General features: G+C 38.9%; 1 protein-coding gene across 2 annotated transcripts in view; it reads right to left on the bottom strand.

The window, feature by feature from the left end:
• LOC308373388 (CUB and sushi domain-containing protein 1) overlaps positions 1-15,032 on the bottom strand; it is a gene marked incomplete at both ends in the record, with an annotated part of 288,794 nt that overhangs the window by 170,774 nt on the left and 102,988 nt on the right. For both annotated transcript variants that reach the window (XM_080848876.1, XM_080848877.1), the window contains one exon: positions 6,378-6,490. In XM_080848876.1, coding sequence (XP_080705002.1) covers positions 6,378-6,490 — 113 coding nt within the window. The remainder of the gene's footprint in view (positions 1-6,377; positions 6,491-15,032) is intronic.

Here is a 15,032-nt window from a genome sequence, read left to right as displayed (position 1 = left end):
TTAAGTGCACTGAACTTACACACTTAAGTGTAGTAGTTATGCAAAGCGATTGTTATTGCAAAATATTTTAAGTGAAATCAACTTTGGAATTAAGTGCATTGAACTTAATGCTTTAAGTTTAATCACTATGCAAAGCAGTTGATATTGCAATATATTTTAAGTTAAATGTACTCAAAAGTTTTCATTACACATTACTTGGTGTTTTTAAGGCAACCACTTTCCTCAACATTTTTAAGTAAACTCAACTTATCTGGGCTTAGTGTGTTGCAATAGATTTTAAGTTAAATCAACTTGGAATTTTAATGGTCATTGAACTTAATGCTTTAAGTGTAGTCACTTGGCAAAGCAGTAGATATTGCAATAGATTTTAAGTTAAATTAACTCAAAAGTTTTCATTGCACGTTACTTGGTGTTTTTAAGGCAACCACTTTCCTCAAATGTTTTAAGTAAACTTAACTTATCTGGGCTTAGTGTGTTGCAATAGATTTTAAGTTAAATCAACTTGAAATTTGAATGTTAATTGAACTTAATGCTTTAAGTGTAGTCACTTTGCAAAGTAGTTGATATTGCAATAGATTTTAAGTTAAATGTACTCAAAAGTTTATATTTAACATTACTTGGTGTTTTTAAGGCAACCACTTTCCTCAAATTTTTTAAGTAAACTCAACTTATTGGGGCTTACAGTGTAGAGGCATTGACCAGTCACAGAGACCGGTCACAGAGGTCATGCCGGAGGCATTGACCGGTCACGGAGGTCTGGTCCAGGTCTGGAGCTTCCCCTAGTGGTACTAACCAGTGCTAAGTATAAGGTGCCAGTGCTCACAAGAATGACCAGTTTGAGCTACAACCCCCTCTCGGCAATGTTCAGAAACAGGGGACGGTGGGCGCAATGTGAACCTCTAACTCCTGAACCAACTCTGACATACATCTTCATTGACATTATATAAGGGATTATTTGAAAGAAACTATGCACAAGCAGCCTCTCAACGCTCTTAATTTAGCTAGAGGTTTAAAAACACGTATTTGAACTTTTCCAGGCATAGTGGGGGTCTTTGCCAATGGCAAAGGCAGACAAAGCCTGCCCACTTTCACTGACAAGGCCTTCTGTATTGAAGGTCTAGGAGGCTGACACACACTAGTGTAGGCAGCGACATACTTTGAAGGCAGGCCTATGGGGGAGCGGCCTAGCGACCAAAGTAGGTTTGCTTTATCTTGGTGGGGAGTGGTGGGGACATATGCCACAAGCACATTGACCCACTGTCTAATGTATTCACAATATATATATATGAATATATCATGACAGGTGGCATATTCTGTCATTATTGGTTTTTGTCATGACAGTTCTCAAAATGTTTGATGCTATGATAGCTTATGAGTATGTGACAATGGTCATAATTTTGAATTTCGCTGTATCCTAGTTTTCAGTTGAAGTAGTGGGAAGAGCCAGATGGAGTAAGCAAGTCCTCACTGGCAAGCCAATTTGGTGGAGAAATTAGAAGTGAAGGTTAATTGTAGGTCATTGTTGCATACCAGAGGAGCTGTGTTCTGATCTTTCACATTATCTTTGTTTATTACCCATACCAGTGTTCTTTTGGTATTCCCTCCTGCTCCAAAGGTATCTCAATGCTCTCAGACTAACAATACAGTTTAGTATTGCAAGTCTGAGACTCAGCCATCAACAGGGGTAGAATACACATGCCAATTAAGATTTCAATGCGTTTGGAGGAGTTAAGACACCAGGGGATGTCTGGGGGAACTGGCTCTGGCTGGTGAATCTGTGGAGACACATTTACAGGAACAGCAGATAGAAGGTGTGGCACTCATGGCAGCTGATCATTGACAATAGCCATGAAATTGCTAATATTTGAGGCTAGTTACCTCGGCAAGTCACAGATAATGGAAGAGGAGGTTTGGGAGGAAAAAAATATAGAGAACATATTACGTCAAGAAATGAAACAATCAATATTCCTTATTTTGGACAGGAACATTCTGAGAGTTGCAAATAGAAATTTGTGTGAGTTAGTGATAAGGAGTAAATGGCTCTAATGAAAAACAGAAAAACTAATGAACCTTAACAATATACATGAAGATTTGGGCTACCTGTATAACTTAATAACAATGGCTTCCACAAATGATTGAATCTTGTTTTTTTATCTTAATTCGTTTTACACCAAAATCTTACCTTTTCAGCGCTGAAGGCTAATTTTTCAGCTCATAATCGACTTATTAGATGCATTTTAATCCTTAACTAATGTGCCAGTAAATATAATCATTACACGTAGGGATAAAAAAGACTCATGGGGTGTTTATAACATTCACCACACCACTTAAGGTGAGTTTGATCTACAGTATAATTAAATAAATTAAAATATAATTAGGCTACCCTACCATAACAGTCAAATCTTGCAAAGGTTGCATTAGAAATCAATTGAAATGGTGTCCATTCTGGCCAAAAGAGCAAAGTCCCATATAAAAAGCCATTAACCTGATGGATTGGGTTGTAATGGTCTAAGAAGCAAGTGAGTAATGTATAATAGAGAAAGGTCAGACTTCAACTTGGAATTCAGCGGAGAGACAACTTCAAAGACTTCCACACGCACTGCACCTACTCCAGGATTAAATATAGCTCACCAAGGAGAGATAATATAAACAAAAACCTCAGCAGTTAAAAATAAACAGATGGCCATCCAAGTACAAGAGCTACTTAAGATGAAGTAGAAACAGGAGCTCAGTATTTGTTTTTAAGGTAAACAACATTTGCGATGAAAGTAAACGTTTAAAACAAATAATGTAAATAGAGTGCAAAATTGTAGCGTGTAGTGTTACAGTTGATGACGTAACGCTAGCGACGTGCTATAGATGAGTCAGGGCAGGCGCCCTCACACTGGGATAATGTGTTTCTTCCTCAGCGAGCGCTACACCTCATGCTTTGCACACATCTGGATGCCGCTGCAGTGGCTCCACCGCTGCCATATGGCTTGGAAAGGAGACCAAAGCACTTTGTTGACACAGAACAATGAATGATGCAAAGCAGGCTGGGACGCCTGAGTGCGAGATTTTTCAGATCCGTCTGTAGTTTGCATTTAACCGATGCTGGAAAACCATATTTTAAGAAGAGCAACAAGGGTAATGCATTTTGCATAGGCATCATTCATTTATAAGTCTAAGATCTCATGAGAAAAGGGGCCCATTGCGAGGTCGATTCACATTTATGGGCTTCCATAGATGCATCATATAAGAGGCCACGGATAACGACTAGCTACGTAACAAAAGCAACGGCAAAGAGAGTTTGAAAACATTGGACATGGAGGCCACCGAAGCCCAGCAAAACTTCGATACTGCTCTCGCGGCTGTCTTGGATGATTTCAAAGGCAAGTTTTCTTTGAAAATAGAACAGAAACTTGCCCTGGAACAATTCATACAGAAAAAAGATGTGATTGCTTTATTACCGATCGTTGTATCGTTGTATAGTATCGTTGGTCTGATTGGTTAAAGGAGTGTCCAATTACGTGACTGAAGTGGACCAGACTAACTGAGCAAATGAAATGCAGTGAAGGGGGCGGAGAATTCCCAGACAAGGCCACGGAGTGTTGGCTTCAGTGATGTTCCACCTGCATGAAAGATCGGGGGTGTTGTGTTTGCCTGAGAGACTATGAGAGGTTTCAATCTCTATAGAAGATATCAGCTGGCCTTGGTCTGACATTTTTAATCTGTGCCAATGATGACATACAGCCATTTTCCAAATATCCAAAAGACATGTAAAAATGGACATTATTATAAATTCGGCATTTAAATGTATTATGAAACAACTTACAATGTTATATCTGATGTAATGTTATGCGATATATCATAAATAATGTATAGAACATGCAGAATAAATAACTCCCAATGGCTTGTCACTCAAAGTGTATTGGTGTTATAAACTGCATGATATTACTGAAAACTCAATAGCTTTGGCTCAGTTCACAGAGAAGAACCAGGCCACACGCGCCTGGCCATTATTAATGACATTCTTCCACTTAACACCAAGCACAGACCAAGACCCTTATTCAGGCATTAACATCGATGGAAAGCCTTTGTACTGGATATTAATTACTGCCACAGAGCTGGGTAGTGCCATAGGCATGGGGCATGTGATGTGATTGCATTTGCCACCAGAAGTTGGAGTGACTTGCAAGCACAAGAAAAGCTGGTAAACCACACAGAACAAAACTTGGACGAACTCAAATTAAACTGTGAATTTGTTGAAAAACTGTGTTCCTCTTGCAGTTTTAATCTAATGGCATGTTGTCGTATTTAACATGAATTGATTTATGGCACGTTTGCAACTTATGTGGTGTTCTCAGCATATTTTGTCTGCATAACATTTCACACATAAAGTCTGTATTTACAGTGCCACTTTAAAGTATGTGAACCCCTTGACCACTTAGGAGTTTTCTGTTGTTTTACCATGATTTTTCAGTTTTTTCATCACCAATTTTCCATAGAAGGAATGTCAGGTTTATGTTTATCATTTGCATGTACTTTTTTTAGAGGGAATTGTTTGAGTAGCCAAAAGACTACATGAAACATGGAATTAGTCCATTTCAAAAGTAAGTGAACCCCCAGCTGAATTGGTAAAGTCAAGCAGGTAACAGATTCAGTGAAACTTATTTGGGTGCTTAATTAGTCAATTAAGCAAACCGATCATCTGAGACATCCTTAACCCTGAAACCATCTGAAACCAACCAAACTACTGTAGTGCCAAGGTGTACCCACACAGATCAACAATGCCGAAAGGAAACGAGATATCCGAGAACATCAGGAAGAAGGTTCTGACAGCCCATCAGTCTTGGGAAAGCTATAAGACCATCTCCAAAAGATTCCAGCTCCATCCATCCATCCAAGACAAATCATTTAGAAATGGAGGGCATTCAACATGACCGCATCTCTGCCTAGAAGTGGACGCCCATCAAGACCATCACCAAGAAGCACCAGAAGAAGAATAAATCAGGTAAAAGTCAACCCACACATCACCTCTAAAGAGTTTCAGACCTCTCTGGCAGCATCTGGGGTAAATGTACATGGGTCTACAATCCAAGGTTCTAAACTAGTCTTCAACTTCAAGTTCATTTCAATTCAATCTAGACTACAGCCTTCAGAAATTAAATTAAACTATCTCCTTACACAGAAATACAGTGCTTGTCATGTTTCAGACTACCAATCACTCAAACGCACAAAGCTGAGGTACAGTAGGTGAGCGCTGACAACCCAACACACCTGGGGCCTCCCAGCACAGCTTGTCCTCTGTCTGTCCCCGCTCCAACCACACCTGATTAAGGTCAATGTAATTACAATGCCACTGATTAACTAAATCAGGTTTGTTCAGCTAATTGAGAGTGCCATTGATGACTCCAGAACCTATGCACAGTAGGCACAGCTGAAAGACATGCTGCTCAGGGGTTTTCCCAAGTGCATAGATCTCCCTAGGTTTGACCTAGCAGAACAAACTGATAATAGCAAGCAACACTTCACATGTGCACCTTTCCAGAAAGACTTGTGTGATGTTCCGGTGCATGCTATGTCCTGTCCTTTGTTGCCATGACAGTTCCAAGTCACTTTATTCTTGGTAATTATAATGGCAGTTCTCATGAGTTTAAAAGCCATTAGAGCCTATGCCACATGTCATCAAGCTGCCGTGGCTTCAAATATTAGAACTGCCAGGATAATTACAGATAAACGTGACATGACATTGTTGTATTATTGGAAATACTGAGAATTTATGACAGTGTATGTCATTTGTTATAACATGCTTTATAACACATTTGTGTTATAATAGAGGGTTCCACACCCAATACTAAGCCACTTTCAGATAGATATAATTGTAACAATATTGACTTTTCAAAGAGTGCACACATGATAACATCCTGTGATGAAATGCCTCGGAAGCCAAGAGGCCAGCATTTCCACCAAACAAATAAAACCAAACCATTTTGTGAGACAGAATCCAAAAATGTTAGTACTTACCAGACAGCTAAAAACTGCTTGAAATTAAATTACATTATATGTGGATAAGAACTTATAATTTGTATGGTATCATATGATGTCACATGACTATGCTCCCCAACTCCACTTTAAATAGGTTCTTAAGACCAGCATCCCAATACATGATAGCATCTATCTTAATTAAGCTGCAGTTTATTCCATAATCATATAACTATAAAAAGAAGATATAATTATTCTCTTTTAATTGACATACCACACAGCCCTTTTGTTTCCAGTACAGCACATGGGACCGGCGCATCTAATCTCAAAGGTGTTTATCTCCTCAGTTCAGATATCCTTTAATCCACGTGGGAACATTTCCATCAAAAGAGTGATATCACCTTTGGTCTTACCTTCATAAATTGCTTTAAATCCTTGAGCACTTACAGCGAAGTCTGTAGTAAACCACAGTGCCATTATTGACCCGGTGCTCACGATTGGAGATGGCAACATAAAGCCAGACAACCTGGAGAAGAGAGAGAGAAACATTAGCCCATCTGCAAACAATAGATTAACAGAATATTGTTAGACAGTTGTAACATCAATACCACAAGCAAAGATCATGTTTATAGTTTTTAAGCACATTTTAAATGTAGGTCATTGATGATTTAGTACATATTGAAATGTGATTCCTGAGATCTGAAATGACTAAGGTTCAATCAAATGTTTTATACAGTTTCACACCGTTTCTAAGACAGTCACGTTCACCCCAGGGAGCAAAACAGTTGAACAGTGAACAGTTAAAATCACAATGAAGGTTTTACTCTCACACCTACTGAAGTGTGCAAAAAAAAAAACACTTCACTCTTGGTTGTGCGATGACTCCTTACTATGCATGTAAAGTGCTTTGGGTATTGTGGAAAAGTGCAATCATTCATTCATTTCATTACTGTAACAGTACAATTTGTCATGATGGCAAAGGGTTACAAATCAGTGAGACAAATGGCAATATCCATACATAAAAATAAATGAAAGTCATAACGACGTGATCAATTATGACATTTTAGTGAAACAATGCCGGCTGGTCAGAGACTAATAAATACTTCCTGTGACTGCTTCTGAATGAACAGTGGTTTTAGATTTTGATGACTTTATTTATGTTTTAAGGTATGGGAAATTGTTAAGAAAATGCAGTAAAAAGCCTGACCACGAAAAACAACCTATTACTTTTATAATTGACCACCATCTAAAAAAGCAACTCACCACCTCCAACACAGGCCCAGGCAGTGCTGCTATTGTGATCATTGTGTAGAGGTGTGACCAGTATTGGCAGCAGGGGTGAGGAATACCTCTGATGGTATAACATGGCATTTGAAGAGTTGCCTTTTCATGTGGTGGCAAAAACACATATCTGTCACGAGTTCAACCCAATTCCATAGCAGAAACCCAACATTGTATTTACACAAAAGACATGATTGGTACCACATGATCACTATGATTTAACTTGAAAATTGCAGGACATGTGGGTATGGTAATACAAGCTGTTTCACTGTCTGTATCTGTCATTGCTTTTTTTTTCATCAGGCTATGTATCATCTACAGCGGTGCTTTGAATTCACTTTTCTCCCTTTGTTGTATCCAGTCCACCTATGCATCTTTCCTACGCTCGTTTGCATTTAAATACAATTTTATGCGAATCTCGTGTACAACTTAGAAAGCTATGAATCTTTCATTGTTGGTATGAGAGGCAGGTGTTGTGCATCTTTTATTTGCTTCCCAGATTGATCCACTGAGTGGGTGAATTTCTGGAAAAGAGAAGCAAATGATTGCCGCTGTATTGCTTTCCATATATATGTGACAACAAGGCTGGATGATGGTTGCTTCAGGAAGGTTGAAATGGGACTTATGTATAAAATATGTTCGAATGAACAGCATTTGGGCCAAAACTGGTAAGTCTGAGAACCTGAATACATGCTTGTATTGTTTCTCATTTTAGTAGTAATTCTAAAATAATAGATAGATAAGAGTTTGAGATAAAGCTGTAACTGCAAATGTAATGTAAATGTAGAATTGTTTAGAATTGTAATTGTTTATCCATTGCACTGTTGTATTGTATTGTTTTGCACTGTTGTATTGTATTGTTTTGCACTGTTGTACTGATTTGCACTGTTGTATTGTTTTGTGTTGTAATGTATATATGTGTAATATGTGTAAGCACACTGAGAGCCACTGCACCAAGACAAATTCCTTGTTTGTGCAAACTAACTTGGCCAATAAAAGCTGATTCTGATTCTGAATATGCATCTTTCATTGGCCCTGAGAGGATTACCCTCATCACCAGGCACAGGGGGGAGTCATTTTGTAGGACCATTGAGGTGGGCAGGAATGACCTCCTACAGCGAAAATCCACAAAAACCTATGGTAAGGAAATGTCACTGCTGTAACAAAAAAATATCCACTTCTCCTTTCAGGGCGATGCAACAGTGCAGAACAATGCATTAATGAAAGTGTATTCAGCATTCATTTCTGCTCCCTCAAACCAACGCTTTTACAGTATTTCATGTTTGTACACATTTCCAAAAATCATGGCAACAGTGATCTGTCGTTATAAAGTCTCTGATAAAATAATTCAAAGAAATAAAGACATATTGGCCATCATAGATGCCTTGCCTCTTGTTCCCTCCTTACAGCTTCCTGACTCTCATCCTAGTTATGAGTCATTGTTTCTGCTCATAACAACTGCTGTTGAGTAAAAGGGTGGACACAAGTGCACGACACAAGGAAAGATACAACAAAAGGAAATACTTTACTGAATGAGGCAAATAAACAGGTATAAAAAGGAAACCAGAATCTCAGGGAGAAAAATCATGGCAACAGTGATCTGTCGTTATAAAGTCTCTGAATAATTGTCAAAGAAATAAAGACATATTGGCCATCATAGATGCCTTGCCTCTTGCTCCCTCCTCACAGCAGCCTGACTCTCATCCTGGCAGGAATGACCTCCTAGCGGTCCTTAATACAGCAGGGTTGTAGGAGCCGCCAACGGAGAACACTCTGCTGTCTTACCAATAGGTCTTGCAGTGGATGTGAAGTGTTGTCCATTATGTTGAGCAGTTTGTGCAACATCCTTCTCTCAACAACCAACTCAAGGGGCTCCAGAGCAGTCCCCAGCCCAGAGCCAGCCTTCTTTATCTGCTCAATCCCTTTTTTTATGGTGCATTTTCACTATTCCACTTTTTTTCCATCTCTGAAGACGGGATGGGGGCTATGGCCCAAATGGCCTCAGTTCTTTGTCGTTACCTCTTCAACGCACAGCGACCTCTGTGGTTAACAAGCAACACTCAGTACCCAGTTAATTCCCAAACAGCACACAACCTTTGCCATACCATGTAATTATGGGTCAAATCCAAAGTATTATGTTGCTGACGTGATTGACATGTGGCAGTCACCTGCTCATATTTTATGCAGAATTTGAGAATGATGGATGGTTGTAGTACCCCACAAACACACTATATTCTGCAGCAGGGTGTCATTTTTGGCAAGGGCTAGGTATTCAGTTCCACTGTGGAAACTGGCAATTTTTCTGGGCAGCATAGTAAAATGTAACTAACATAGTTAATGTTTTTGTATATCCTATAGGATATGTAAATGTGCAGTTTATTATTATTATTATCAATGTTACTAGCTTTTTGTGACGTATTGTGAATCGATTTTTTGAATTTGGTGTTACTAAAGAGCTCATCATAATACTATCATAAATGTTTGCCTGACTTCTTCATCGCCTTCAGAAAGTACTACCACAGAGGTAAGGTAAAAACAAAAACAATGTATTAATGAAAACAGCAGGCCTGTCACAACCATTTTATGGTCAATGTGATCTCCCCGGTGCAGGCGCAATGCTAGGGTGATTAAATGCAGAGCAGTTGATAACATCTCAAATTCAAAGATGCACGCCATAATGTTTAATAGGCCTGTGGGCTATGCTTTCACATCAGCAGAATATGGAGGATACTGTTGACAGATAATTTGCATGCGTTTGTGCTTCTCAGCCAGTCTACTAGCTATCCATTTTTTCAACTTCTGACAGAAAGTCTTTGTTTACAGACTGTCTCCATGTTACACTAAATTATTAAAGTAGGCAAGAACCTGCGTGTTGTCTTAAAAAAACAAGTAGATATCACTGCACTTTGGAATATGTCCAACCCATTTCAGACATAGCTGTGCTCTCCAAGACTAAAACACACTGCAGACACTTTCCTTTCCTTGAAATTGTTTTACTGTTTTAGTGAAATTGTAGCACTACAAAGTTATGTATTATACAAAATCATGATGGGATGTAAAATGAAAACAAGTGTTACAGCCACAGGCAGCTGCTGCCACTACAGTGTAATTTTCTATCTATGCAGCCACACTAAAATATCCAGCATTGCTCAAAGTGCTTAAAGTTACAAAGGGACTTGTTTTTAAACGCCAGCTTTATATCTACAAACAAGAAAACATATTTAAGGTGCCTGGTCCTCCTAGTAGATGTTTAACATATCACAAAAACCTATGGTTAGGAAATGTCACTGCTGTAACCAAAATATCCACTTCTCCTTTCAGGGCGATGCAACCGTGCAGAACAATGCAGTAATGAAAGTGTATTCAGCATTCATTTCTGCTCCCTCAAACCAACGCTTTTACAGTATTTCATGTTTGTACACATTTCCAAAAAATCATGGCAACAGTGATCTGTCATTATAAGTCTTTGATAAAATAATAGTCAAAAAAATAAAGAGATATTGGCCATCATAGATGCCTTGCCTCTTGTTCCCTCCTTACAGCATCCTGACTCTCATCCTAGTTATGAGTCATTGTTTCTGCTCATAACAACTGCTGTTGAGTAAAAGGGTGGACACAAGTGCACGACACAAGGAAAGATACAACAAAAGGAAATACTTTACTGAATGAGGCAAATAAACAGGTATAAAAAGGAAACCAGAATCTCAGGGAGCAGTCCACACAGTGTGAACGTAACACGATAACCGAAGAACCCGAAGAAACACAAGGGCTTAAATACACAGGACTAACAAGAGAGGGTGGGACTGTGGGACTGATCATTCAATTAAAACTGAGGAACCAGGAAGTAACAAAGGTGAACAGTGACACGTGGAACAGAGGAGGTAGACACAGGGGAAACCAAAGCACATGACTATGTCCAAAACCAAGGCCTCTGAGCTAGCTTCTTGAATAGTTGTCCAGGAGTCACAAAACATCAAATGGGGAGTATTTCAATTACGCGGTAAACCTCCTAATATAAGAGCCTTATGACTTCATTCTCCTAGCAAAACAAAGCAATTGGGCTCTTCTGTTTACCATTTACTAACTAACCTTACCAGGGTTTGTCACTAAACCAAATACTTGGAATACACCCCAGATCACAGGCAGCCGAAATGCCTTTGCCATTTTAAAATGCAGCTCTTTGAGACAAGATCTCCTGATTATCAGTGGGAGGTTTGAAAAGAAGAAGAAGCAGAAGCAGAAAAGTGAGAAAAGTGATTGGCTCACGACACTTCACTGGCGAAAGTGTAATTAGATTGTAATTGTCGCCATTTCTGTCTCTTCTGAGATCGCACTGGGGCAAATGAAATGTGAGAGGAAGAGTTTCACGCTAACGACCCTGTACCAAGGGTGATAAAGTCACAAGATTGTCACAATTATGATGAAAAACTCACCATAAGATGATTATGGAACAGCACAATTGTTCCGGTTTATAATTTGATTCCTCCCATTGTTCCTGAAGTTCTTTTCTTATAGCTTGCCTTTTGCCCGCACAGAGGTAATTGCCTAGCGTTTCACTTTTTCCTTTTTTTCTTCCATTATTCTTTATAATCATATTTCAGACAGAGATCCTGTCCGTGCATGGTAGTAACCACTCTCAATTCCCCACAGTGGCCCTCGCCAGGGACAGTTCGTAATTGATTATGAACTTTGCTCTTGAGCGTTCCCTCTGTTATCCTGAGGTGGGGTTTTTGGTGGGCCGTAGGAGGGGGAAATGGCTGTCAAAAGGTTAGTGTTATTTAAACTTCTTCGCCCAGCAGTGCTGGGAGTCAGGCGTTTTCATTAGACTGCATTCTCACAGCTGAGCTTCGGAGGAGCCAGGCTGTCAGGGAAGCCCATCAGAATGCATTACTGCAAAAGTGAGCCAAGTGATGGACTCCACCACAGGACCGACCCACTGGTACCATCGCGCTGCTTTTTTTAATTAAGAATCACTCAGTGTATGTGTGGAACGTGGGCACTGATGCAACCAGTTAGGATGGAAAATATGTGTTAAATGTCATGATTTTGTCTTACCATGCCTATTTTAGACTGTGACATATAATAACTATCTATCTTTCTATCTATCTATCCGTCTATCTTTCCACCCAACCACCCACCCATCCATCCATCCATCCATCTGTCAATTAATCCAGCTCACTGTCTATCTATCTGTTTACCATCTAGGATAATAGGTTAACATTTTCTTCCACTTTTAGAAATGGGACAATATCACCTTGCAACAGTCTTACAGTCATTTCCCATTAAAGGGTCCTACAGCAGAAAATGCATTAGCGAAGCCCATTACTTTCATAATATTTGTATGTATACAACTGAAATGATGTAAAGAATATCTATCAGTTGACAGAATAGCTGATTCTACAATTCTGGTGTTCTGGGTTCTGACACTAGCCTCTTTGACTTGGGAAAAAAAAACAGAATATGCTCAAAGTGACTTAAAAGCATTTCTTATCCTATTTTCCTCCAATAAACCAGAAGAACATTTCCGCTTCCAACAATTAAGCCAGAGAACAGATGAAAGCATTCATCTAAAACATTGTTTTAAAATGCTACAGTGACTCTAAGTACAGTAACTCTTCTCCAATTAAGTCTACCACAAAAAAAATCTTTACATTTTGGGTTTTCTCTCCCAATATTATAACTAATGTATGACTTGGCTCCTCCATGTCTTGTTTTTGATGATTCAACACTCATTTTCATACTCCTGACAAAAGAAATAGGGTGCATTTGAAAAAAAAAACTAAACACACACACACATTCTCAATACAAAGGTTTTTCTTCCCAATTTTAACATTTCTTGATGGAAAAAGAGTTGACCATACAGTTTCAAATACTCACTAAGAGAACATGAATCACCAAATGGCCACCAGGTGTAAAATGCATCACACTGCACAGGGCTAAGCACACTGTTGAAGCACACCAATGGTGTAGTCACAATATATTGGTAAATCCATCATATGGCTCGGCAGGTCTTGGCTCCCCTTGACTTGCAGTACAAGTGCATCAATCACAGGACAGCAACTCTCTTGCCTGTTGCTGAATTGAATTCCCTAACAGCAGTCCTCTCAACACCCTTCCAGCAATTTTACGGAGCTGTTACTTTAGGATGTCTGAACTGTGATCCCTGGTCTATGAGAAAAGTAAAGAAAAATATTAGCTTATCTAAGCTTTTTCTTTCTATCTGACATGGGAGGAAAAGTCGTTTTTTTTCTTTTGTCGCTTACGTTTTTTTTTAGACAATGCAAGTGCTGCACAATTCCATCAGAAGGATAGCCATTTCACATGGAGGTTTAGGCCACATTTAACAGTCCAGAGTTTTGATTCATAGAAATCCTTACACGCTTGCCTCAAACAGAACCTACTTCAGCGGGATCCTATTTTAAGTAAAACAGTAAAACACAGAAAGGCTCAAAGCAAATCAATCTTTACTTCATGTCTGTTGCAGCATGTGTTTGCTTATAAAGACAGTAACAAAGTTTGCAGTAATGATTGCTATTGAAAAACTGTTTGCTATTGAACTAACTTAAAAAATACTTTTTCACTTAACTAAATGTTAGCAAACAAGGTAGCTGTTAAAACATTATTAAAATGATGCCATGGCACAAGCTATCGATAATAATGCATTCAGCAGTCCTCAGAAGCACCTCTAGTATACACAGATGCTACATGAATACAAACAAAGTCTTGTTTTTCTGCACGAAAGTCAAAGTGGTGCTTTAAATTTCATTAGAGACTATATTATCCATTCACCAAGCTAAGGCAGGATTGATGCGATGCTTCCAAGAAAAACAGTATCAGTAAGCGTCTCATAACGGCAGTTACGACGCATGTGACACTATCAGGACAATGTCAACCTCATGTAGCAAAAAGACACAGTGACACATTCCGGAACCCTCTGTTATAACCCTGATATAAGCATGTAATAAACAAGTTTAGGAAAAATTCAATATAGTGTCCTGAAAGCTCATTTTAACGCTCATATTTTCTAATGCTAAGACAGCTTACAGATGTTGATAGTGAAGACAGTGGCTGCTAGGGCATCTAGCATTATCTAGCACGGAGCTGGCATGCCAGTCATTGATAATCTTGACATGACACAGTTATATAGTTGAGCACAAACACCATGTTGATTTATGGCATCTGCCATGACATGGTTAGACCTATTATGTTTAAATCAATGGCATGACTCAGGGTTAAAGACCATACGTAATAAAAAAAAATGTGTTTTATACTTTTTCCTTTATTTCTTGCTAACTCTGGGACCAGAACGATTTTGAAACAGAAGAAACTCTACCCTGAAGATTACAAATTCTAACCACTGGGACGCAGCGTGTTACAGAGTTCTGGTAAACATCATTGTGCATAGCGTAGAATGACAGAATGATGCCAGTGAATCTAATCACGTCCATTGTGATGATATGTGGACTGCAAACTCAAACCTACATTTAATTACAAGGCTGGCGGAAGGGAGAAAAAGAATCACACGTGGTTTTATGTTTCAGTTTTCCATTTAAACTAAAAAGCACAAGTAAAAACAATTAAAAAGACAAAAAGATATGTTTGAATCCTATGCCTCCGGATGTTCTGCAGCTGCATCAGCAATAGACATCTGTGATGGTATACTCTGGATAATTTAGTTGAGTTTTAGGTAAAGATCCAGGCAGCCTGTAAGCTCTCTAAGTAACTTATATTAAAAACCTTTGTGGTTGCCTGAGTGTGGCAAAAAAAAGTAAACAAAAAATGTAGTT

This window comes from Sprattus sprattus, assembly GCF_963457725.1.
Source record: "Sprattus sprattus genome assembly, chromosome: 12".
Classification (NCBI taxonomy): Eukaryota; Metazoa; Chordata; class Actinopteri; order Clupeiformes; family Clupeidae; genus Sprattus; species Sprattus sprattus.
This window is presented reverse-complemented; position numbering and strand designations above follow the sequence as displayed.